Source organism: Salvelinus sp. IW2-2015, linkage group LG2, assembly GCF_002910315.2.
Source record: "Salvelinus sp. IW2-2015 linkage group LG2, ASM291031v2, whole genome shotgun sequence".
Taxonomy (NCBI): domain Eukaryota; kingdom Metazoa; phylum Chordata; class Actinopteri; order Salmoniformes; family Salmonidae; genus Salvelinus; species Salvelinus sp. IW2-2015.
The window spans coordinates 9,349,945-9,376,874 of NC_036839.1; the positions used below are offsets into that span (position 1 = coordinate 9,349,945).

A 26,930-nucleotide genomic window follows, 5' to 3' on the forward strand; every position below is an offset into this window, starting at 1 on the left:
TCCTGCTGTTTCAGTTTTATTTAGTCCCCCCAGTCTATATAGTGAGTGAGTAAGAAAGGGGAGGGTCAGCYGAAATATGTATTTTATGAAGCTTTTAAAAGCCTCATTGTCCCAGTAGTTCCTTGTTCAATCTGTAATTATCCTATTTCTCTACCCTCTCACCATCTCCACTTGAGAGGACTTGGCACGTGTGTTGAAAGCGTTTTAATTCATCTTCAAATATGCCTTTTTCCTCTACAGGTCCCAGCCCTGTGTGATGTGAATCACATGACTAATCCAATTTAAAGGGGAATAACATGCATTAGGGAGCCCACTTTTGTGCCTCCTATTTACATCATTTTGTTTGGCCATTAATAACATGAAGGCGCACACTGTAAAAGAGGAGGAGTGGGGGTGAAGTGGGGGAAATCAATACTTTATTMCAACATCTCCAGCGTCATCATGGTCCCAGATCAGAAGGCGTCCACTAATTCAAATTCGTGCTGGAGCCTGTGACGCTACCATTAATTCCTGATAAGAAAGGACCGTTGTACTGCCTTCCTTAATCTCTGACGGACGCTTCAGCCGGATCGATAGTCTTTRACTTTTTTTTTGTTCCAAAGAGGAGATTGATTGCTAGGAGTTGCCTGGTCCTCCTTTCCACTTCTCTCACTCCTCATTATTGTTCCAATTAGGCATTCTCTGGGGGGGGGTTCAAAATTAGTGACACCCTGCAATTCACATAGAGCACCGGATGTTTGGCAGAACAACCTTTGACCCTAACGTATTACGGTCAAGGAGTAAGACTGTTTCAAACAAGTGGATTAAGCAGGAGCGGGCTGTGGGAAGCACAGGGACGTACAACGGGGGAAGTTGCGGCTCGCGCCAGTGAGGAGGAAATAATCACAATGTTGCCTTCTCATGAATTATTAAGTAGCCCCCTGCCTCTTTTAGCTTGACTCAAAATGCTGCATTTTCATCTGTGGGTCTGAAGCGGAGAGCAAGGGTGTTTCTTTGACAGCTGTATTACTGCTGATAAGCAAGACTCTGCGAGATGATCAAGTACTGAGACACGCATCCAGAACAGCAGCACAGCAGCACTATTCACTACGAGCGGTGGCAGTCAGTAGCAGCAGCAGGAGCAGTAGCAGCACTAACAGCAGCAGCAGCAGCAGCAACAGCAACTCTCTCGTGCCTTTTTCTTCTTCTTTGTGGAGTTGTAATCTGTTCTGAGGACAACAGCCAGAGAAGACGGGACAAGTGGATCAGGGCTGACAGCTGTCATCAAAACAACCCCAAACGCAGAGCTGGCTGCCCACATGCCGATCGAATTTGTTTGCAAAATCAAATTTGCAGAGGAGGATGAGAAGCAGAAAGGCAAGCAGGATGGGGACAAGGAGAGCCTGATTGAGGAGAGCTGCACACCTCCAGCTAAGGACCTGGTCGGCTTCGCCAACTCCAGCTCTCTCCACGGGATTAACCACATCTTTGTCTCGGGGCGCCTGGGCATTKGGCAGACCCTCTGGGCACTTGCCTTTTTGGCTTCTCTGGCACTCTTCCTGTACCAGGCAGCAAAGTGTGCCATCTCTTACCTGGAGCATCCCCACGTCACCGCTCTGAATGAGGAAGCGAGCCCTGAGATGGTCTTTCCCGCTGTGACCATCTGCAACATCAACCGCTTCCGCTTCTCCGCTCTCACCGACGCCGACATCTACCACCTGGCTAACCTCACAGGTCTACCGCCAAAAAACCGGGATGGCCACAAGCCCACTGATTTGGACTATCCTGCACCGGACATGCAGGACATCTTCAACCGGACAGGACATCAGCTGGAAGAGATGCTGAAGAGCTGCAACTTCAGTGGACAGAACTGCTCTGCTGAGGACTTCTCTGTGGTAAGTTGAAAAGTTTCCCAAAGTAGCTGACATACCTGTTTCTTGTTCTGAGAAAAAACATTTKATTCAGTGTTCTTCTGAACTAAAACATTACAGACACTGAAAACACAGGGCATTAGAAAAATGAGTACACATATGTTTGGAAGTTAAATATTCTGCATTTGATCAAAAACATAGATCCTTGGACACTTTTCTTGTTTTTGCAAAACACCTGGATGCATGAAAGATAATGTTGGAGTCGGCGATATACTTTAAAGGCAGCCTAATTTAAATTCTCTGTGTTTTAGTGTTACTTCAAGAGCCATGTGCTTTTTACTGGGAAAAGCTTAAATAAATAGGATTCAGAGCTCTGTGTCTCTGTTAMCTTTCGTCATATACAGGGGAGCAACAGTTCTCTGATGATTTCCTAGCGTTTGAGAATGTAACGGCATGGAACAACGGCTCTGGCTGCTCTTAAGAGAAAAATTGTTTGCAACTGAGAGAGTACACGGCCACAAAATCACCTTTTAAAAGCTAACTTCTCTCTCCCTCACGCCCTCTCTCTCTTTCTCTGTCTGGGATTGTGGCTCCCTAGCTCTCACAGCTCTTGTACCTTTCAGGAGGGAAGGAGTAATGTTCCACCAATGTTGTATTTCAATCTCGCTGCTGTTAAGATTAAATATTTATAGACAGACATACATGATTTCTGCATTAGCCAGATTGACTAAAAGGAATTAAACCATTTCCATAAGCTTCTCTCACATCCAGTCAGGAATGTCCTCTCTCTCTCTCTCTCTCTCTCTCTCTCTCTCTCTCTCTCTCTCTCTCTCTCTCTCTCTCTGTGTGTTGTGCATGTGTGTGTTGTGCACTATTTATTAAAGCCACAGTCCTGATAGGAGATGGATTTTTTTCTCCCTCTCTCAAGGAGGAACAGGAATATGCAATTGCTTTAGTGATGATAAAGTACTGGTGTCAAGTGTTAATAGGGTCTGTTGAACATTGATATGCTCACCTTCCTGAGACCCAGGGATTCTCTGTTATCGTGGTATTACACAGTTTTAACCTTTGATATGCCAAGTTACAGACCAAGGAAGTAATAATGACGTGTCCTCCCTGATTTCTCTGGCTGTTGCAATGTATAGGCAGCTTTTTCCTCTTTGTAGTAATTCTGATCCTAAAGAATCACTCACATAGACATTTTACTAACCCTGACATGTATATTTAGTAAGATTTACATTTTTTATTTMAACATGCCAAGGAAAATGCCATGCATCCTAGGGGACCAAAAAGATGGGCAAAGAGATGGCAAAACACTGGCAGCTGTGGAGATGTGATTCCAAAAGTTTGTTATGCACTCAGGTTCAAGCTACAGTATTTCTACACCAGCTGATGAGAATGTCCTCTGACACATTGACAGTCACTTCTCTCGCGGTCCGTTAATTAGGGGAGGATCGTGGACGCCCAGGAACGGGGAACTGTCCCGTGTCAGCTGTTGAAACCTCGCTAGTTCTCTTGGATGGGGAGTGACTTCAGCACAGATGAAGATCCCGTAGAAAGATTAAGTTGCTGTTTTCTCTCTGTATAGCTCTGTGGTCTGCATTTTGGGAAGGGGGGGGGGGGCTGTCAGTTAGATTTGTTACAGGCRTCCTACTGCCTCCACGCATGACATGTCATTTACTGCACCCCCAAGGGCAGCAGAACTTGGAGGGAGCGTCCGTGTGAGGAGCCAGCCAGCCTGGGTTGGGAGCTCTGAGTGAGGGCAGACAGGGATGGGATGTGAGGGATGTGCTCTAGCTAGCTAACAGATGTTAAGCCCAGCCACAGAGTCTCTTTCACACGGCATTTACTCCACTTTTCATGTGTGCGTGCCTCTGAGGTGCGTGGAGCAACAGAAGTGTGCACCACAGTAGCTGAGGCTGAATACTAATCTAACTCAATAGAAGCATGGTTATTACAGTTGAAATGCTATCAATCACACACACTAATACACTAACACACACACACACACACACACGTGCGCTCGCCGGCTCTCTCTGTACACACATTCATTCTTCTTCTTCTTCTCATTGATTTGCATTTATCGGGATTGCCTTGTTGCACAGCGTCGTGAGATTCAATGGATGGTTTGGAGGACTCCAGATGTTTTGTTCAGGTAATGACTAAGATGGTGCTCAGGAGAAGTGTCTGATGAATGGTCTCATCGCAAGGCCCTTGTCGTTTCATTTTTTTTACCTCAAGAAACATTCCGTCTGTCTTTATCCTTTTACTGCAGTCGGGTAAATCAGGGTCACGTAGAGTGTTTCTTGGTAGTCTTGAACAAATCTACTTTGAAACAAGTGTACTCAACTCACATGGGCTAATCTGTACCATGTCAGATATGGAGTTGAAATGTATTCAATTTTGAGTTTGCATCCCAATATTACACTTTACAGTATATARATCAAAGAAGACTGAAATATAACAAAACCGTTTGACWTAGAAACATCGGATTTTCAGCGCAATTTTTGAAATAATGTTGATTAATTATGAAATTATGAAAAATATGAATACATTCCACCCATGAAGCCACTAGGTCATTTGATTGCAGGAAAGAGATAGTACCTTGAAACTGCCATTTAAAAAAAATAAAATTCTACTGTTTTTAAGAAATGGTCTCTCACAACACTTGAATGGTCTCAAGTTAGACACAACACAACATTTTATTGAAAAATAAGTGTGTCACTGTGCGTCTGAATCGTGTGCTTTGAAATGCAATAATTGGAAAGGGAAAAAGGAATTCAAACATTTGCGCTCGAGGCACTCAAGACCCTACCAAGATAGAGATACATAGCAATTTATTATACAGTCTGGTGAAATGATTGTTGAAGGYAAATAGACATAGTTCTAAACCTGTGTCTTTGTCATCCAAACACAGTAGCTCCATGGAACCGTATCGTCAGAAACACCTCTGATGAAAGTGGACTATCAAAGACCTGTTGTTATTTTTCAGAAGATTGATAGTTGTATTTTTAGGAGCGGTTCTTCTGCACTGAAAAGAACATGCAAAGAAAAAGGCAGCTACTAGCATAGTCGTTTTGTTTTATTTGTACAGATACCCAATGTTAGCCATTCCCAGTCCATATTCAATTCACCAACCTGTTTTCCATAGAGGTCTTGTTGTTTCATATTGAATCTAAGAATGTGTTGACWGGTCAACAAATAGAAAAACAAATAGATGATCTATTTTAGGATGCGATCGTACATAATTATGCATCAAAATGATTTGTTTCTCTTTAATACTTTTGCTGATTGGTAGCATTGTTTGACTAGCATTTTATGCCATTTTTTATAATAAAAAAGTCACATTATTGACTCAGATGAATTAATCAGCACCAGATAGAGCTAACTCGACATGCCTTGAAAAAATATCCACATTTTATTTGTTGTTKATTTTTTGTAACCTCAGGATAATTGTTCATTCATTGTGTGGCGCTATCGTGTAGATCTGGCAGAGAGCCTTTGGCTTTTTAAACAGGATATTTTGGATTTGTTTGCTCTCTGTCGGCTCTGTTTGCAGCTGCATTCTCAGATTTATCTCTCAGCCGGGACAGAACCCTTCTGCATATATTCATGGGGTTAACTAAGTGGCGTTGGACTTGTAATGGTGTGCAGCAACCTATGAAACCTGGGTTAACGCAGTCGCCATCAAAGGTCCCCCGTCTGCAGTTTGTCATTTCTGCGTGTTAAGTCTTTGCTGAGAGGCTGCTGTGTTTTAGTAGATCATTTAAAATTTAACGACGTGAACCTGAATGGTTGACTATTCCTGATCTCCACCTCATCTATTTTGATCATATGTGTTGTGTTGGAACAAGGATGATGCAACTCAATAGTATGCAGAAGGTTTCGGCAAGCATGTATGGTGATGCTGTTGTTGATCCTTACCGAGGCTGACAACTGCCTAACTAGAGATCTGGGGCTTTGTTCATACAAGCTCCAGTGAATTTCCTATAGGCAAAAACTCCCAGTCAACAACAAAAGGCACTCTCTAGATCTGATTCCTTTGTGTCGTCCTGTGAAAAGTTTTCCCATGAACAGGTGCTCTGTGTTGTGTCTCTGTGTGGCTGGCACCCACCCTCTCCCGGGGTGGCATGTCTCTTTTGTCTTGGAGTGAGTGCTGCACATGAGCGCAGGAGTATGTGAATGACAGTTCCCCCAGTGGGTTCAGCATCTGCCCCCCCTCCCTCCCCGCATCCCTCCAGCCCCCTGATAGAGACAGAGGACTGGGGACCGTGAAAGTGACCGCTTTTCTGGAGCTCCATCTGAAACAGCCTGTCAATTAGCCATACAGTTCCACTGCTGTGGGCCTCTTTCCCTCCAGTCTTCACAGCTTACCATGCTACTCCACATTTGATGTACAGARTCACTCTGAATTCAGAGCCCATCTTCGGTTAGGATATGAGCAGCTCGCCAGACCAATGCACAGTCTGTATATTTATTGCTCCTACACGTGTAAAGAATACCCCAGTTGATCCCACATCATGCTGCTCTGATGGGGGATATGTGAAGAGTACTGGCTGTGGAACCTTTCCCAGCCCTGTCCCACACACTGTCCTCCTCCTCCACGCTGCCACGCTCACTGGAGATGAATTACAGTAAAATTGGTCGGCTGCTTTACTCGATATGCATCATGAACATCTAATCAGATAAATCCCACCTGTGACCAGTTACTGTATAATACAAAACCAAACAGTTTATTTTTGGGGGGGGATTTGGCATTTTTTTWATCATTTCTGATCACATTTAAAATGTCTTACCTCTGCAATGTTCGTAGCACTAGGCTGTATATGAGATGAAGCTAGAGCTTAGGGATGGCTTTTAACTCCGCGATAAAGGCTTCTAATGCTCTGGTGCAGTTAACCCCCGCTAACCCCTGGGAGTCTTTACTCACATACACATATGTCTTCTTTTGATAACTAGTACACCAAGCTGTTGGTGGTGTGTGCGTGTGTGTGTGTGTGTGTGTTTCATCACAGGCTGAAGGACTTGATTCAACAAGATTGATAATAACCCCTAACTTTGTGGCCCCTCCCCCTTCCAATGGATCGATAAATCCCTCAGTCAGATTGCTTCCCAGCCCTTAAGCCTGGTGTGACTAATTATCTGGTTGCTGTGTTTTGGGCCGAGTCTCTGCTGCATTTGTTAGTGCTGCCAGAGCCCAGGGTTCGAGTTAGATTTGAACATTTCTATTAGAAGAAACACAGAGTTGTTGGCCGAACTCGGTCAATATGTCAGACCTTTCCTCATTTACATGTAAAGGGTGCTCCAATGGTCTAGTACTGCTACGTATTGAACCACGAGCAGCCATTTCCACACCTCATACAATAGTGGGCTGAAAATACACTCTGCATTCTCTATGTATGTTTTCAAAAACTGTGTTTACAGTCTCCATRGGAATACAGTAGGACTGCATTCCAAGTTGCTCCCTATTCCCTTTGTGAGCAGTAGTCCACTCTATAGGGAATAGTGCACTAAGTAATGCGCGATGTAGAGAATAGGGRGTCATTTGGGTCGCAGCCTAGGTGATGATGACGAAAGCTGCTGACCAAAGGTGCACTGTAAACTCTTTCCTTTCTTCCCGGGGAGCAAGCCGTGAGAGTCCCCGAACACATTAGTGGAAATGCTTGTGAAAAATGAATCAAGCCTGCTTTTAGACCACACCAGATAATGGATGTGTGCCTCTCGTTTCCTTTTACCAGTATCACTTAATTACCTTGAAGGAGACCGCATATTTGAACATTTCAAAGAGATTCCAATTGTAGAAGCCATTGTGGCTGAGATTTGCATGGAAATGTCATTGATCACTTGGACTACCATTCAGCGGCAGGAAATAACAAGGAGCACAAATGTCACGGTAGCATATCTACCCCCAGCGTTATCTGTATCTGCACGAGGAACTGCCTGTGCCTGGTGTATCTGCTTGGCTGGAGAATTGGCTTGCYTRCTGAATTATGTCTAATGTCACTTGGCTCGGCCCCTTGCTGATCTTTCGAGTGTGGCCTGGCCCCACACTTGCAATACATTATCGAGCGGGATTTCAATTGCTGTGCCAATTTTATATAATTCTTTGCATATTTGCCACTATTGCTCAAAAGATTGACGCAAACCAGGTATGACCTCTATTGACACACAGTGCCATTGGGTGTCAGGTGTGGTATTCTGTCTTGATCTATTAAATCCTAACAGTGTCCTGAAGACGACACAGAACCTAGAACCTCTTTCCCCGTGAGAGAGGTTTYGTAAAGCGTTGTGTCGTGGCTACATTTGAAATGGCTGTAACGAATTGTGGAATGGTTCATGACGGTTACATTTGAGCCAACTGCAAACACACTGCCTTAGGTTGACACCCCCACAGATGTCTTGTGTGATCATAGAAATCCCTTTTAAGTCATGTTAAAGCTCTCTGAATGATATAGGATGTAGTGTAATGGAGAATGCCTTACGGTAATGCGGATGCCCCCCAGTTMCCATCGTAGCAATCCTTTGCTAAGAGATGTGATCAAATGTGTGCCTGAAATATTCCTACAATTACGTATCGTGCAATATAGGCTAGACTCTAGAAACCATTTGGCCTGATTTAATAAGCATTTGCACTATAGTGCAAAGTTTGCCCCTTTTTAGTTTCAGAAGGGAATGAAACATAGTGACGATTTAGCTTTGTCCCCTCCTCCCCTCACTTAGAACACCAGATTTATGTGGTGGTGCACYGTAACTGTAAATTGATATCTGTTACGTTGAGTGGAAAAAGAGGGATTATATTTAAACAAGGTAAAGATGGAAATAACCTTTGAAGGTACTTTAGTTTCTAATACCTAACAATAATTTTTTTAAAAGGGATTGAATATATTCAAACAAAGTAAAGAGAGAATTTCTGAAGGTAGTTACTTGAACAAGGTTTTACAGTACCTTGAATAAAGTTATGCCAAGACCATTTTCATGATCGTTGATATATTTCTATTTCTGTACATCGGCTAATCTTTCCAGACAGACAATTTCCTCATGTGCCAGATGTGGAGATGTGATGTTGACAAACCACCCGACCTTCAGACGCACAAAAATGCCATCTGATTTATCTCCCAGTGCTTGATTTGCCACCTCTCATTTTGTCATCCTGCTAGTACATTTCACTTATGAAGTGCTTGAGGTGCAGGAAATACATTACAGTGTAATGAACTGCACTAAAAAGCAACCAAATTACTTCCTATTAGATTCCAATATGATATTAATAAATGCATTTTGTGGATATACACACATTTACACAACTTAAAGTAAACATTGTGAAACCGTTTAATTCTGGTGCTGCAGCAGATTACACGACTGGAGCCTAGACCATAACTGTGCTTGGTTGGTTCCTGGGTGGGCCGGACAGGGCCGGACTGTGTCCCTCTGGGCTGTGGTGGGATGGTCTGATCTACTCTTCCTGTCCTTTTGTCTTCTGCCTGACACAGGGCTTTCACCTTGTCTGCGTCTCAACTGGCACCATGTTCCCTYTATTGTGCTCTACATTTGACAAGAGCCCTATAGGTCCCTATGGGCCCTGGTCCAAAAAAGTGCAGTATATAGGAAATAGTGTGTCATTTAGGACGCTGCTCCTGGATTACCGTCTCGAGCTTTGAAGTGACATTTGTTGATATGCTGTTGATCATGACTGGATCCAAGGTTGTGACCGTGTGTGATGGAGCAAGGGCATCCAGCAGCATTRAGGAGGATGGTCTTTAATTCAGTGTTGACGTTCAGAAATGATTTAGATTGAACTCATATGAACCCGGCTGAAGTAGGAGGACATGTCCTTCAGAAATAGTTATTCAGTTCTGCTAATSAACCTCCCCATATGTTATTACCTAAACTAATTATACCACATTTTTCTGATTGTACATGTTTTTTGTTGTTGTTGTCTTATTAATGAGTCAGAGACGCGGCATTCCTCGCTTTAATAGCAGTGTTTGATGTTGCTAGAGTTTTATTCGTTGTCTTTGGGATTGTACTCCTCCTCCCTAACAGTGTTGTCAAGATTTATTCTGTTAATCCTAATGCATGRTGTTGAGAAGGTTTTGTGCATTTCATTGTCAATAACGTGAAATACGGCCCTGCTCCCTAAATGACGTCTCCGTTCAATAACCTATTAAAGTTGAAACACAGATAACTTGGCACGCATCAGGAAATGTCTGCTGACATTGATCCAGTGGGGAGAGGACCTAGTGGCTCCGATTAACACTGCTGTCCCTAGAGGGAAGTCCCTTTGGCCATTGATAGCAACACTGTCCTCATGTCCTGGGTTCCCRTCATGATCATAGGAACATTCTTCTTCATGAGGACCTAAGTTGGAAGTCTAAAAGGGGGTAAAGAGATACTTGGACATGGGAGAGTCCTGCCCACCACCAAACACTGTTGCTGAAAACGTATGCCAAGTGAAGAGCTTACTGGTTTGTCTCTGCTCATATCTTTATCATATATTTTTCTACTTTTAACATCAACATCACACCAGTTAGATACTGTAAGTGAAATCCAATACCCATGACTGCCTGACTATTCTTTTAAAAGATCAGAGCAGATTCTGAGAAGAAGCACCTTGTATTTTGTTGACGGTGAGATGCATAAAACGAAGCACTTATTTTAACAGCAAAATTCACAGCACTTTTGATGATCAGCACAGAGTGTGTGTGTGCGTGTATGTGCGTGCGTGCGTGAGTGTGTGTGCGCGTGTGCAGCTGATCGGAGCACTTGAATGTAAATACTCTAATTAGAGCTTCTCCGTTTGTGATTTTCTCATCTAAAGATAAGTTAAGATTACATGTCCATTCCTGGGAGAAGAATGTAAATCGCTTTTCCTCTAAATGCCCTCGGGACACACCAAAAAAAAAGATAGATCCTTTCAAATTTGTGATCTCATCCATTTCATTACAAACACAGTGATAAGGGCATCACTTAGAATAAATATGGCCATTAATGAGGTATGGCATCCCTTCCTGTCCATGTTTACGTGTGTCCTTGACATTCTCTCTGAGGCTGCATCCCAAATAGCACCATATTCCCTATATGGTAGTGCACTACTTTTGACCAGGGCRCATGGCCTTTGCCATAGGGCTGTAGTCAAAAGTAGTGCACTATACATGGAATAGGTTGCCATTTGGTTACAGAGCTTTAGAGTAAAGGAAGGAAGGTATAATAGCATGCATCGAAACAGATCTCCAATGTCCAGGGAAGAAATAAATGTCACGCCGCTTCACTCACAAATCACCACGCTTTTTCCCTTCGTCTTTGACCTTCACCGTCGACTCAGTTCTACGGGAAATTAACAGGATGCTAATGTTTCATTAGTATGTGTACCATAATGAAAGTTCTCCCCTGAGACTGCTTGTATATTTTTCCATATTAGCTATAATGCCTCTTAACTGACAATTAATTAGCAAGTTGAGGTAATACGCTAATATATAAATAATCACCACGACATTGAGGGACATCAGGGAAGATAATGTGCAAMAGGACCTGAGATAAAGGAGTGAGATGGAGATATATTGAACGAGACTTGTCATTATAGAAAAAAATTGTCTGCTCCTTGTGCCGAAAGAGGCCTGACAATATCATTTATGCTCGTGAATCCATTTTATTCTGGAATATTGATGATCTATTAGGTATTATCATACTTTCTGAASAGAGCTTGGGGTATTACTTGACAGCTCCTGGGGAAGCGCAACAGCTATGGATCGATATCAGCAGAGTACTATACATGACTATATTATGACTATACACTCCAGCTATAGTATAAAGGAGAGGAGAAAGGCGGATTTGAATGAGCGCCACGCCCCTTGGCACAGCTTTTTCTTCCCAAAGTGGTACTCAGTGAGCTCAGTGGGAAACAGAGTGGTCAGCGAGATTGCGTCTGTCCCTTGCTGTCCACTTCTGTGCTGGACCAGTTGGTTCGGGYGCTAAATTGGAGCCACCCCGTGTGCCAACGTTCCGTATGCTATTGGAGTGTTCCAAACGGGGGCGTTATCTGCCTCCTTTCCTGCCCCTCTGACTCAGCTTGTAATGAAGTCAAGCAGATTTCCTACTCAGAAAGAGCACCTTTTACACAATGGATTCACCCTTTAGTAGGTAGAAATCACACGGCACCGACAGAACTGGACTGCCAGTCACTGCCAGTCACTGCTCTCTATCTCTATGTTAAGGTGCATGGCATCTTTCAGGAAAAACCGGGCCTGTTTGTGGCATGTCATTTTTTTTAAACTATACATTTGGGAGCATAATATTTATTTTAGATTTGGATCGCAAATGAACAACGAATCACAAATGAATTATTCTGCCGTCCACAAGATTAATATCATGTACTTTTTGCTTGAATAATTAAACGTCCTGCTGGATAAATTGAGTTAAGGAAGGAAACTAAATCTGAAACCAGCAACGTACCAAGTAGGTAAAATGATGCTCAGGAGAAGTCACCTTTAACCACGCGCCTCGTTCAAATGCAGATAATGTCGGATGTAGACCTGAGACCTCTTTACACGAAACATGTATACAGATAGACACTGAATAAATAAAAAGCCTTCTTTCTCCCAAACACTGGAATAAGTTGCAGAGGATTAGCATCTCGTTACAAAGGAGTGCTGTGAATTGTGGACAAAGGGGTGTGAGGGAGCAAAAGAGGGACTGGGAGAGTTCCCTCTCTGAATATGAAAGAGGTCGTGGACGCTGGGTTCCTCCCGGGAGTGCTGGATAAACATGCATTGACTATGGATTGACACCGCAACAGAGAAAATGTGCCAAAAATGGTTCTGTTATTGCGGCAAACTTGCTGTGAGACATGATTACACTCCCTGCTTAGTTCCGTCCGAGGTGGTGCATCCAGGTTGGATATTTCACAGCAATGTCTCCCAACCTAAACTGTGTGAGCTGTTTGAGTCAACACTACTCTTGAGACGTTGGGCGAGACAGTTTGCCACAGAGATATTTTGGCAAAAGCTACAAGTCTTCTGCTGCTGGCCAGTCTGCGTTCTGTGCCATGAACATGGAAWTGCCCTTGATTCCACTCCCCACTGATAAGTGTACATGCTCAGTCGTGCAGCAAACCACGGTAGACAAGCGACTCATTGACAGTAGCTACGCTGCATCTGATTCTGAAGGACAACGAATACGCTCTCCCTAATTTGGATATTGTAGTGTGTTGTGTTTATAGTTAGTTGGATAAAGCAGCGCGATGATGCAGTTCTATCTTATTTTCAAGTTGCTTATGGGAAAACCTCCAGTCTGTATTCCTCTCAACTGTTTGATGAAACTTGGAAGTGGGTCTGCTCAGACTCCGCTGCTCCACTCCCCACGAGGGCCACACTATCCTGTATCCTGGCTAATTTGGTAGGCAGATGTCCCAGGGCAGTGTGTGGGAAGGGTAGGAGTGAAATCCTAGATGGCCTCAGTGACAGACGGCGTCCCATTGCACCACTTCAAGTGATACAAACAGGAACTTCACAAAGTGAGTTAAATTGCATGGTCACGTGACGTTACACTTGCATCTGAGAGACTCTAAGCAAAAAAAAATTCACCATTGAATGGGGAGTGAGTTGTGTTGACCAGTACACAATGGAACCAGGGTATATCAGTAACTGTGATACATCAATTATAATGTATGGATCAGAATACACCACTAGAGTGAGGGTGAGTTTTCTTCCACAAAGCTGCAGAATTGGAGATGTAGGAATATGTCCGTGTCTGTCTTCTCCCTATGATGGCTTACCTTGCTGTACWTATCTGCTGTTGTATAGAGTGCAATCGGGAGAGAAGGGCCTTGGTCAGGGAGGTGACCAAGAACCCGATGGTCACTCTGACAGAGATCTAGAGTTCCTCTGTGGAGATGTGAGAACCTTCCAGAAGTACATCCATCTCTGCAGCACTCCACCAATCAGGACTTTATGGTAATGTGGACAGACGGAAGCCAATTCTKAGTAAAAGGCAGATGAAAGCCCGCTTGAAGTTTGCCAAAAGGTACTTAAAGACTCTCAGACCACGAGAAACAAGATTCTCTGGTCTGATGAAACCAAGATTGACCTCTTTGGCTTGAATGCCAAGCGTCATGTCTGGAGGAAACAAGGCACCACTCATCACTTGACCATTACCATCCCTACGGTGAAGCATGGTGGTGGCAGCATCATGCTGTGGGGATGTTCTTCAGCGGCAGGGACTGGGAGACTAGTCAGGATAGAGGGAAAGATGAACAGAGCAAAGTYCAGAGAGATCCTTGATGAAAACCTGCTCCAGAGTGCTCAGGACCTCAGACTGGGTTGACGGTTCACCTTCCAACAGACCAARGACTCTAAGCACACAGCCAAGTCAACGCAGGAGTCTCTGAATGTCCTTGAGTGGCCCAGCCAGAGCCCGGACTTGAACCAGATCGAGGTCTCTCGGGAGAGACCTGAAAATAACTGTGCAGCGACGCTCCCCAGCCAACCTGAAACTCCCCAAATACAGGTGTGCCAAGCTTATAGTGTCATACCCAAGAAGACTTGAGGCTGTAATCGCTGCTAAAGGTGCTTCAACAAAGTAAAGGGCCTGAATACTTATGTAAATATGATATTTCCGTTTTTTATATTTTATTAATTAGCAAAAATGTTTTAAAAAAAACTGTTTTTGCTTTGTCATTATGGGGTATTGTATGTAGTTTGATGAGGGAAAAAACAATTTAATCAATTTTAGAATAAGGCTGTAACCTAACAAAATGTGGAAAAAGTCAATGGGTCTGAATACTTTCCGAAGGCACTGTACTTCTTAAATTTCCTCCCCACAGCAACTCCCATTCTAGCAACATGTTTACCTGCAGGGGTGGATAATTCCTTAATCCCCCGACAATTCACTAGCATTTAGTGTGTAGGATTACAGGTGGGAATGCAGAATATTGGTGATGACCTTGGTAAACACTGACAGGATACACTTTTTTATTAATATTGCTTTAGTCGGTCGAGATTTTATTATTTAAATGACCCCAGCCATTATCACCTTGGCTGCTGTAGGTTCATTCACCTCGGTCAATCTACAAACACATAACCTATTAGCTATACAGTTGTAATGTTATACCCCTGAAAGATGGGAAATATGAGAAATTATTCACACGGGCACGTAGCATCAGCTACTGTTCAGTCAGTTGTAGTGATGAATTGCATAAAATCCTCAACTCTTTACATAGATATCTKTTTTGTCAAATTACATAGCATTCACATTTGTATTCCTAGGCATTACTAATTAATGGAGTACACAGATTGTCCTATTATCACATTCGCATGAACTATTAGAATATGACTTACAATTCTGTATTAATATATTTAATAAAATATATAGTATATATATTTGTTTTTAGTTTAACTTTCATTTAACTAGGCAAGTCAGTTAAGAATAAATTCTTACTTACAATGGCGGCCTACCCCGGCCAAACCCGGACGACGCTAGGCCAGTTGTGCGGCGCCCTATGAGACTCTCAATCACGGCCGGATGAGATTCAGCCTGGATTCCAAKCAGGGACTGTAGTGACGCCCCTTGCACTGAGATGCAGTGCCTTAGACCGCTGCGTCACTCGGGAGCTCAAATGAAGGGATGTAGTAGTAAAAGCTGGGTAATGGGTAAATTATAAACTCCAGTGMYCGATTGAGATGAGACAAACAACCACTGATATAAACAAAAACGTATGACATTTTTACAACTGTATTGTTTGCATTTTAATGTAGGCCTAAAGGGAACATGTGGAGATGTTCATATTGAAGCATCAACAACAACAAAAAATTGTTCCTAACTTGTTTTATAAGATTAGTAGGCCTACAGATTTTCTCTGAGGACCCCACAGGAGGGCCCTGACCCCAAGTTTGGGAACCACCGTTCTCTCTCTCTGCTTGGTTCCTCTCTCTCTATTACCCATTTCGAACAGAAGATGTGGGATTATTACCTGTAAAAAAAATTTAAGGCAATGTCTAAATGATCCCCTTTCAAACAGCCCCTTATTTATCACTTTCTTTTATACATATCAGTAGGTAACAGGCACACTGGGATTGGTGGGGGCAGGGGGGCGTTGTTTAACCAAGAGGGGTGTTTGCATTTCAAATTAGGGAGAAACAATGGAAGTGTTAATGAATTTACCTGCAAAAAAAAGCAGAGAACCATTCACATAGACCTGAAACCAGTATTTTGGTTAAAGGGTCTGTGAAAATGCATGAATCATGACTAGGTCTTTAGGTTGGTTTTATTTTCAATGTTMTTTTTTTTACCACCTTCCCCTTTCAGATATAAAAATAAAAACAGGCWAAATGAAAGCAGGCATAGTACATTAGTTGGATTTTGGTCGGTGTATGAAAGGGATATCTGTCTCCTCTGCTTCCTGCTGCATGCAGCCTGCCTCAGCCTCACCACTGAGCGCCACATTCATGTCTGTAGGCTTTGTTTAACATGAGCCAGCTAGAAGGAGGAAGTCAGAGGCGACTATTTACTAGTTGTGCACTCCTTCTCCAAAAGTATTTTTTGTTTGTTTTAAGGAATGGCTGTAGACAAGGAGGAAGTCGAGGGACGGTTTAAAAATGGCRTTTTGTCCGACGTCTCGCAAACTGTCAGCGTCTCTAGTTGCCTACTTGAGCCCGCTCCGAGCTGGTAGTTCGTATTTCATATCTCAGGCCCTCGAGGTCTGCGCCACGAAAGGGTGGAGTTAGCCATTTGAGAGAGTGGTGAAAGTGCTGCTAAAAAGGCAAATCTGGGAGGCAAATCCYGGGGACGCAGGCGAACGTAACGAACAAACCACTGTTCATGATTCCACTCGTTCACAAAGAGGCATATGCGATTAGATCAAGAATATAAACATTCTGAGCATTGATCAACGCTGGGAGCACTATTTAGATGTTGACCCATAGGCTAATTGATTTTCTTTATTTTGTACTATTTATATATACAGTGTATATATATATATATATATATAGTACAAAATAAAGAAAATCAATCTATATATATATATATAGACTGGACAAAAATTATGAATGCAACATGTAAAGTGTTTTTCATACGCACATAAAGCTTATTTCTCTCAAATTTGGAGCATCAATTTGTTTACATCCCTGTTAGTGAGCATTTCTCCTTTGCCAAGATAATCCACCTGACAGGTTTGGCATATCAAGAAGCTGATTAAATAGCATGATCATTACATAGATGCACATTGTGCTGGGGACAATAAAAGGCCACTCCAAAATGTACAGTTTTGTCACACAACACAATGCCACAGATGTCTCAAGTTTTTGGGGAGTGTACACTTGGCATGCTGACTGCAGGAATGTCCACCAGAGCAGCCTCTAACGTTGTTTTAGAGAATTTGGCAGTAAGTTCAACCGGCCTCACAACCACAGACCGCATGTAACCACATTAGCCTAGGACCTCCACATCCGGCTTCTTCACCTGCGGGATCGTTTGAGACCAGCCACCCGGACAGCTGATGAAACTGTGGGTTTGCACAACCTAAAATTTCGACACAAACTGTCAGAAACCGTCTCATGGAAGCTCATCTGTGTGCTCGTTGTCCTCTCCAGGGTCTTGACCTGACTGCAGTTTGGCATCGTAACCGACTTCAGTGGGCAAATGCTCACCTCCAATGCCCACTGGCACACTGGAGAAGTGTGCTCTTCACGGATGAATTCCGGTTTCAACTGTACCGGGCAGATGGCAGACAGCATGTAAGGCGTCGTGCTGGAGAGTGGTTTGCTGATGTCAATGTTTGTAACAGAGTGCCCCATGATGACAGTGGGGTTATGGTATGGGCAAGCATAAGCTACAGACAACGAACACAATTTAATTTTATTGATGGCAATTTGAATGCACAGAGATACCGTGACAAGAGGCCCATTGTCATGCCATTCATCTGCCGCCATTCACCTCATGTTTCAGCAAGGTAATGCACTGCCCCATGTCYCAAGGATCTGTACACACTTCCTGGAAGCTGAAAATGTCCCAGTTCTTCCACGGCCTGCATACTCACCAGACATGTCACRCATTGAGTATGTTTGGGATGCTCTGGATCGACGTGTATAACATCATGTTCCAATTTTCGCCAATATCCATCAACTTCGCACACCCATTGAAGAGGAGTGGGACAACATTTCACAGGCCACAAACAACAGCCTGATCAACTCTATCTGTAGGAGATGTCGTGCTGCGTGAGGTAAATGGTGGTCATACCAGATACTGACTGGTTTTCTGATGCATATCTGTTTTCCCAATCATGTGAAATCCATAGATTAGGGCCTAATTAATGTATTTAAATTGACAGATTTATATATAACTGTAACTCAGTAAAATCTTTTAAATGTTGCATGTTGCATCTATATTTGGGTTCAGTGTATATATATATATAAAATATATATATATATATATTTTTTAAATTACAGAGGTGTCTTCATATGTAGTTACAGCCCTGGTTTGGTCTAGACTAGATTTCGACGACGAGGGCTTTAGATCCCAAAGACCGATGAGGTATGAAAGACTGGCAACTGCTCCTTTTAAAATATTGACGATGGGATTTGTGAGGAATATTACTCCAGCATTCTCCCCACGCTCTCAACTTTAAGATCTTTTGATCACCCACCTAGGAGACGTCCAGCCCGTGATTTACCCTTCTTTTTTTTATCCCTACGATCATCTATCTTATGCTAGGATATGGAGTCTGGATTCTGCCTGTTTATTCTATCTTCCTGATTACAACAGGTTCAGGCGCTGTCTGTCTTGCCTTGCTAGCAGTCAGCAGAAGGCTTTGTGGGGGTGGGTGGGTTGCAGAGGTGGGTAGTGTGGGCGGGGTGCTGCTGGTGCTGCTGGTTTAGTTGATGGTAGATTAATCTCCCACACTGAGAAATTAGGTATTGTGTTCTCCCTCTAGATACTGGAACTTTGATCAAACCCTTATGTGATTAGACGCTGACCCTGACATGACAGGCCCCAGAAACTTTTAAAAGAAGYAAAAAAAGAAGGAAAAAAACCCATTTCTTCTGATCTGACGGGTAAACCAGGAAAAGTCTGAAATATTCTGAAGGTGTCTTTCCTGCCTCTCTCACATCGTCTTGCGGGTAATAAAGATTTAATGTATTCATTTTACTCTGGCAAAAATTGCAATCTATAATGACCTGACATTTATTTTTTTTAAACTAGCCAGCAGCCTCATGATTTGAATGTTAACCAGAGTCCCGCTCAACTCCAGGTAGTAACTAGTGGGAGAGACATACTTTGAATTACACAGGGATTACACCCCTGTGAATGCATGTTTTGAATTCATCCGTATTATTCATTTGTTTATATTTTGCACATTTTTTCCATGTTGCATTTTTATATTATGTCAGAACTCTTCTCTTTGGTTTTTTAGAATATTTTATGACTCATATAACGTACACTTTGAATCAATGGCAYAAATGAAGATGGAATAGACAGAAAGGTAGTCTCTTGTTAGTGGAAGGGATATTAATTGATCTGAATGTCAAATAGAGTAGGGTGAATTAGGAAAAAGTGGGACACTTTTTGCATTTCATTCTTCTGTAACCTCTTACGACATCTATCCAGCATATTAGCCCAACACATGATACATTTCTGAAATCCTCAAGATTTTTTCCTAATCACACAAAAAGGACTAATGTTGATATTATATTCACACCCATTTGGGTACACTGAGCCAAAACCATATTTTCAGTTTGCATTTGGTWAACTGGGACAGCAGGTTAGATAAAATGGGATAGTCTTAATTGTACCCTAACGATAATTCAATTACATTGTGTGTGATRAGGAAACATCTTGATCATGTGTTGGGCTAATATGTTGGATGGATGTTGAAAGAGGTTACAGAAGACAAAAGTGCAAAAAGTTATGCATGGTGCCATTGGTGCCAAAAATGAACATGATAACAGTACTAAAATAACCAGAGCCCTGCCTAACCTAAGTACAGGGGGTCCTTAATGTAAACTGGATCTCTTTCCATTGGAAAAACCTATAAGATTATCACCACTTTAGCTACTRAGTGATGTCCTACTTAAGCTACAGTTGAAGTCAGAAGTTTACATACACTTATGTTGGAGTCATTAAAAATAATTTTTCAACCACTCCACAAATTTCTTGTTAACAAACTATAGTTTTGGCAAGTCGGTTAGGACGTCTACTTTGTGCATGACACAAGTCATTTTTCCAACAATTGTTAACAGACAGATTATTCCACTTATAATTCACTCTATCACAATTTCAGTGGGTCAGAAGATTACATACACTAAGTTGTGCCTTTAAAAAGCTTGGAAAATTCCAGAAAATTATGGCATGGCTTTAGAAGCTTCTGATAGGCAAATGTACATACTTTTAGTCAATTGGAGGTGTACCTGTTGATGTATCTCAAGGCCTACCTTCAAACTCAGTGCCTCTTTGCTTGACATCATGGGAAAATCAAAAGAAATCAGCCAAGACCTCAGAAAAAGTTTTGTAGACCTCCACAYGTCTGGTTCATCCTTGGGAGGAATTTCCAAATGATTGAAGGTACCACATTCATCTGCACAAACAATAGTACGCAAGTAAAATCACCATGGGACCACGCAGCCGTCATACCGCTCAGGAAGGAGACACCTTCTGTCTCCTAAAGATGAACGTACTTTGGTGCGAAAAGTGCAAATCAATCCCAGAACAACAGCAAAGGACCTTGTGAAGATGCTGGAGGAAACAGGTACAAAAGTATCTATATCCACACTAAAACGAGTCCTATATCGACATAACCTGAAAGGCCGCTCAGCCACTGCTCCAAAACCGCCAATAAAAAGCCAGACTACGGGTTGCAACTGCACATGGGGACAAAGGTCATACTTTTTGGAGAAATGTCCTCTGGTCTGACAAAACAAAAATAGAACTGTTTGGCCATAATGACCATCGTTATGTTTGGAGGAAAAAGGGGGATGCTTGCAAGCCGAAGAACACCATCCCAACCGTGAAGCACGGGGTGGCAGCATCATGTTGTGGGGGTGCTTTGCTGCAGGAGGGACTGGTGCACTTCACAAAATAGATGGCATCATGAGGCAGGAAAATTATGTGGATATATTGAAGAAACATCAGTCAGGATGTTAAAGCATGGTCGCAAATGGATCTTCCAAGGACAACAAAGTCTAGGTATTGGAGTGGCCATCACAAAGCCCTGATTTCAATCCTATATAAAATGTATGGGCAGAACTGAAAAAGTGTGTGCGAGCAAGGCCTACAAACCTGACTCAGTTATACCAGCTCTGTCAGCAGGAATGGGCCAAAATTCACCCAACTTAATGTGGGAAGCTTGTGGAAGGCTACCCGAAACGTTTGACCCAAGTTAAACAATTTAAAGGCAATGCTACCAAATATGAATTGAGTGTATGTAAACTTTTGCCCCACTGGGAATGTGATGAAAGAAATACAATCTGAAATAAATCATTCTCTCTACTATTATTCTGACATTTCACATTCTTAAAATAAAGTGGTGATCCTAACTGACATAAGATGGGGAATTTTTACTAGGATTAAATGTCAGGAATTCTGAAACTGAGTTTAAATGTATTCGGCGAAGTTGTATGTACACTTRCGACTTCAACTGTAGCWATGAAGTGGGACAACAACAGAAAAATGACTGAATTACAAAATGCATTTATAAAAATGTATCTTTTAAATGTTTTATTTTGATGCACCAGTACATATGTAGTACATATGTACATTTACATCACAATTTAGCATTGTGCATTATTTATGACAGCTTTGTTCTGTTTTGATGTTRTATGAAACTATGTCACTGACCTATTCGTGTGCTTCGCAGGGTGAGCTCCCTGTTAGAAGCTTGCTCTGCCCACCTCTATGATGTCACACCAATGAAGTAATGTGATTCTTATCATGTGATTTCTCTGCAAGGGTTAGTAACAATAGTTTTGATTTTCCCTCGTCAGATCAAGAACTGAACACATCAGGATTAAGCTGTCCCAGTTTATATGACATCACACTTTTTTCGGAATTCACCCTATGTTATAGAACTACCTGATCGGTGTGTTCCGCCCATCTTTAGAGTTCAGTTCCTCCTTTCACCTTTGTTTGGGGTAAACTGCAACGCCTGAACCTCAGAGGCTGCATGCTGGCTGTGCCTGTGTCAGGTCTCAATGTATTAAGTTCAGTCTAAAGCTATTTAGCAGCTTTGGCATGGAAAGTCATGGAGATTAGAAAGAGGGTGGATAGTTGATTATTTAGCATTCTGTTTGGTTCTCRCCACCATGCCTGGAGTTGCTTAGAAGACTTGAAATGCCTGTCGGAATCTCTTTAACGTAGCGTTCTACTCCATCCTCGGGTACCTCTATTGCTTTTTACCACATCAGCCTGGCCACATTCCCATAATCTCCATTGGTAATGAGATCTAGAAGATTCAGGGCAATGTTGTTCTSTACTGAGAAGCCCTCTGCAAAAAGGAATACTTCTTTCGACAGGCTATTATGGCATTTTGAGGGCGGTGGAGGTAAAATACTGGTAAAAAATAGTACAAAAACCCCCCATTATTTTAATGCATGTACTATTAAGCTTCTTGGGTTTTACACCAAATATGTAAAAATGAGTCATGCAGTATAATTCTGAATTMATATTTTTAAACTTTATTTAACTAGGCAAGTCAGAACAAATTCTTCGGGCCTAGGAACAGTGGGTTAACTGCCTTGTTCAGAGGCAGAACGACAGATTTTTACATTGTCAGCTCGGGGATTCAATCTAACAACCTTCGGTTACTGGCCCAACGCTCTAACCACCTGGCTACCTTGATTACTGCATTGTTGGGTTTAGCGCTTGCAAGAAAGGCATTTCACTGTACTTGTGCATTTGCAGGAATATTATATATGTTTACAGGAATACAGTCCACCCCCCAAATTCAACCAAGCTTTCATATTATGTCGTGTTGATAGTGACCAYTGCAGAACACAGAAAATCTCCTTAAATGAACAGATGGATATGTATTTAATATTCCATCCATCAACATAACATCAACAGTTCWAGTCCTTTTAATATTCAAATCTTTTAGCACAAGAAATATAAAATTCTATACAGACAACAGACCAGATTTTCCACATAAGAAGTGTGTTCWGGGACCTATCTGGAGATCCACACACATTTAGTAAGCTTGCCTCAACAACTCATAAGGGACACTGGCAGTACAGAAGATGTGAACGATATTCTACACAATTGGCCAAGAGATGGAAAAGACATTCAACCTCAAGGGATCCTCTAACATTAGCGCAGAATGCGAAAGGAGATGTGTAGAAATTGATTGGTTTGCGGTCGGACATGTGGCCGTGCAACTAAAGGCACAGGCTTATTTCCTCGAACTACGTCCTCCAGAATGGGAAAAAAAGTCAATGTGATAATGGATAACTTCAGCAGAATTGGATTTTGTTGTCCTTGATTGCATTRGCGGTTCATATCTCATTATCGATGTGTTGCATTAGAACTTTCACCAAATGAACAAACACTTTCCTCTCTTATTACCTGCATCATTTTGTAAGAGCATTGCATGGCATTGATTGTGTAAGTCTACTTAAAAAGAGACGGATGTAATTGCGTGGATTAAGTATGCCAAGGAGTTGACTATCTGTTAACCCCTTAGACATGTCTTTATGTGACCAGCTCTAACATAAGCCTTCATGCTGCCTCCTTCGAGAGGGTGACAGGTCATATCTGGGTGTATGGAAATGTAATACATTATTCCAACCCTGTGCATCTCAAACAGACACGGTTAGACATATCTTCACCTTTCCCTCTTTGGCGTTGTCCTTTGTTGCTCTCTTTTGTGACTTCACTCTCTTTTCAACAACAACAACATCCCTCTACTTAACTTAGCTCRACTCTCCTGCTGTCCATTCAACAGCCTTGTAAACCACCGCCTCCCACCCCAATGGAGTCCTAACGCAGTGTCTTCCCGGAGGGAAGTCAATCAAAGTCTCCCTGCAGTAAGTCATTTCTCCGGCCCTAACTGATCATTTTCCCTCTAATATCCCAGGCCCGGCTTCACACCCGGCTGATCAATGTTGTTGAAAATAGTGGACTGTCCATTCTGTCTGGGAGCAGTGGGGAAGTGAAAAACGGACTAAATGGATGACTTTGTAAAGGGAGGCGGGATCGCTTGTATAACCCATGGTTCCCTCTCAAAACACATTCCCGTCAGCTTCATCACAACTAAATTAGCAATTCAAAGTGGGGCCCGGGGGTTGCGAATGTTTATGTGGATGCCCAGTGCAATGAAGGTTCACATTTGTATTCTGTCACTGCTCTGTCACTCACTTGGCACTGAAGTTAGGAGGCAGCCCTAATTATAAACCTCAAACACTTCTTCAGTGGCCATACTATCTCCCTAAAAATAAAGGATGTAAGGTTCTCCTATCATGATCATTTTTTCTCTCATTGCCTCCACTCCCAATGATACAAGGTTCTCCTACAGTGAGAGTKTTTTTTCTCTCTCATTGTTTCCTCTCGAGCCATTAAAATGCATCTATCGGAMAAWTWTTTTTTTTTAGATTGTGCCCTTCGTGAAAGTTGCAAGGTTCACACCTCGCACTCCCAGTAAATTATGTGGGAGTTTTTCTTTATCATCTTAAACTGTGACATGATATGGGATCGATAATCCTAATTAGCACATCTGAAGCATCCCAAAGTAGTCATCAGAGTTTGAGATTATATTTTCAACCTCACTGATCAATTGGCTGTTTGAAGTGTCTTACTTAATAACGCTACAGTAACTCTCACCCTGTAACTTGCTAATGAAGGCTCCTGAGTCTCCCAGGGACATGTGTAGGTTCAGCCCTATCCCACTGCTTCACACTGCTTATTTTTGCCGTGCATCAGCAGTATCCACCGTGGTCTTTAGGAAGACGTGAAAACTTGCTATCTTGATTTTTTTTGTTGCCTACTTATATACTGTGTAGATATACTGTATATATTTATAAATCCGTTTTTTTAGATCCTGGATGCCAATTGGTTGATAGCAGGGAATTATTCACCACAATAAGCACATTTTCCGGGTAATGCCTGTTAAGAGTTCCTTTATATTTGATCAATGCACAGCCACTGTCCCACAGCTCAGCCAGTCAGTTTATGAAAGTATTCAGAAGTATTCAGCCAGTCAGTTTATGAAAGTATTATGAAAGTATTCAGAATTATTCAGCCAGTCAGTTTATGAAAGTATTATGAAAGTATTCAGAAGTATTCAGCCAGTCAGTTTATGAAAGTATTATGAAAGTATTCAGAAGTATTCAGCCAGTCACTTTATGAAAGTATTGTGAAAGTATTCAGAAGTATTCAGCCAGTCAGTTTATGAAAGTATTATGAAAGTATTCAGAAGTATTCAGCCAGTCAGTTTATGAAAGTAATCTCCCCTGGAAAAAAGTGTATGATTCAAATCAAGTCTTATTGGTCGCATACAGCAGATGCAGATTTAGCAGATTTAGCAGATGTTATTGCGGGTGTTGCGAAATGCTTGTCTTCCTATGTAGCTCCAGCAGTGCAGTAAGATCTAACAATGCACAACAATACACAAAAAAAAAAATTAAAGTTAAAGAAGGGATTAAGAAATATAGAAATATTAGGACGAGCAATGTCAGCGTCCGGAGTAAAAATATATACAGTATATCACAAAAGTGAGTACACCCCTCACATTTTTGTAAATATTTGAGTATATCTTTTCATATGACAACACTGAAGAAATGACACTTTGCTGCAATGTAAAGTAGTGAGTGTACAGCTTGTATAACAGTGTAAATTTGCTGTCCCCTCAAAATAACTCAACACACAGCCATTAATGTCTAAACTGCTGGCAACAAAAGTGAGTACACCCCTAAGTGAAAATGTCCAAATTGGGCCCAATTAGCCATTTTCCCTCCCCGGTGTCATGTGACTCATTAGTGTTACAAGGTCTCAGGTGTGAATGGGGAGCAGGTGTGTTAAATTTGGTGTCATCGCGCTTATCACATCCCTCATACTGACTGTCACTGAAGTTCAACATGGCACCATGGCAAAGAACTCTCTGAGAATCTGAAAAAAAAGAATTGTTGCTCTACATAAAGATGCCTGGCTATAAGAAGATTGCCAAGACCCGAAACTGAAGCTGCAGCACGGTGGCCAAGACCATACAACGGTTTAACTGGACAGGTTCCACTCAGAAACAGGCCTCGCGCATGGTCGACCAAAAGAATTGAGTCACCGATGCTCAGCGTGCACTCAAACCAGAGGTTGTCTTTGGGAAATAGACGTATGAGTGCTGCCAGAATTGCTACGACGAGGTTGAAGGTGGGGGGTCAGCCTGTCAGTGCTCAGACCGATACGCGTACACTGCATCAAATTGGTCTGCATGGCTGTCGTTCCCAGAAGGAAGCCTCTTCTAAAGATGATGCACAAGAAAGCCCACAAACAGTTTGCTGAAGACAAGCAGACTAAGGACATGGATTACTGGAACCATGTCCTGTGGTTCTGATGAGACCAAGATAAACTTATTTGGTTCAGATGGTGTCAAGCGTGTGTGCGGCAAACCAGGTGAGGAGTACAAAGACAAGTGTGTCTTGCCTACAGTCAAGCATGGTGGTGGGAGTGTCATGGTCTGGGGCTGCATGAGTGCTGCCGGCACTGGGGAGCTACAGTTCATTGAGGGAACCATGAATGCCAACATGTATGTGACATACGAAGCAGAGCATGATCCCCTCCCTTCGTGAGACTGGGCCGCAGGGCAGTATTCCAACATGATAACGACCAAACACACACCTCCAAGACGACCACTGCCTTGCTAAAGAAGCTGAGGGTAAAGGTGATGGACTGGCCAAGCATGTCTCCAGACCTAAACCTATTGAGCATCTGTGGGGCATCGTCAAACGGAAGGTGGAGGAGTGCAAGGTCTCTAACATCCACCAGCTCCCGTGATGTCGTCCATGGAGGAGTGGAAGAGGACTCCAGTGGCAACCTGTGAAGCTCTGGTGAACTCCATGCCCAAGATGGTTAAGGCAGTGCTCGGAAAGAAAATGATGGACCACACAAAATATTGACACT

At 42.4% G+C, this 26,930-nt stretch overlaps 1 protein-coding gene across 2 annotated transcripts in view; it reads left to right on the top strand.

Annotated features, from left to right (window-relative positions):
* The first annotated feature begins 852 nt into the window (after window positions 1-852).
* Window positions 853-26,930, top strand: part of LOC111974069 (acid-sensing ion channel 4-A-like) — a 100,758-nt gene continuing 74,680 nt past the window's right edge. Inside the window, exon 1 of one of the 2 annotated variants that reach the window (XM_024001592.2) lies at window positions 853-1,874. In XM_024001592.2, the coding sequence (XP_023857360.1) occupies window positions 1,299-1,874 (576 nt within the window). In that variant the 5' untranslated portion in view covers window positions 853-1,298. The remainder of the gene's footprint in view (window positions 1,875-26,930) is intronic. The other variant, XM_024001601.2, reaches the window with a different exon arrangement.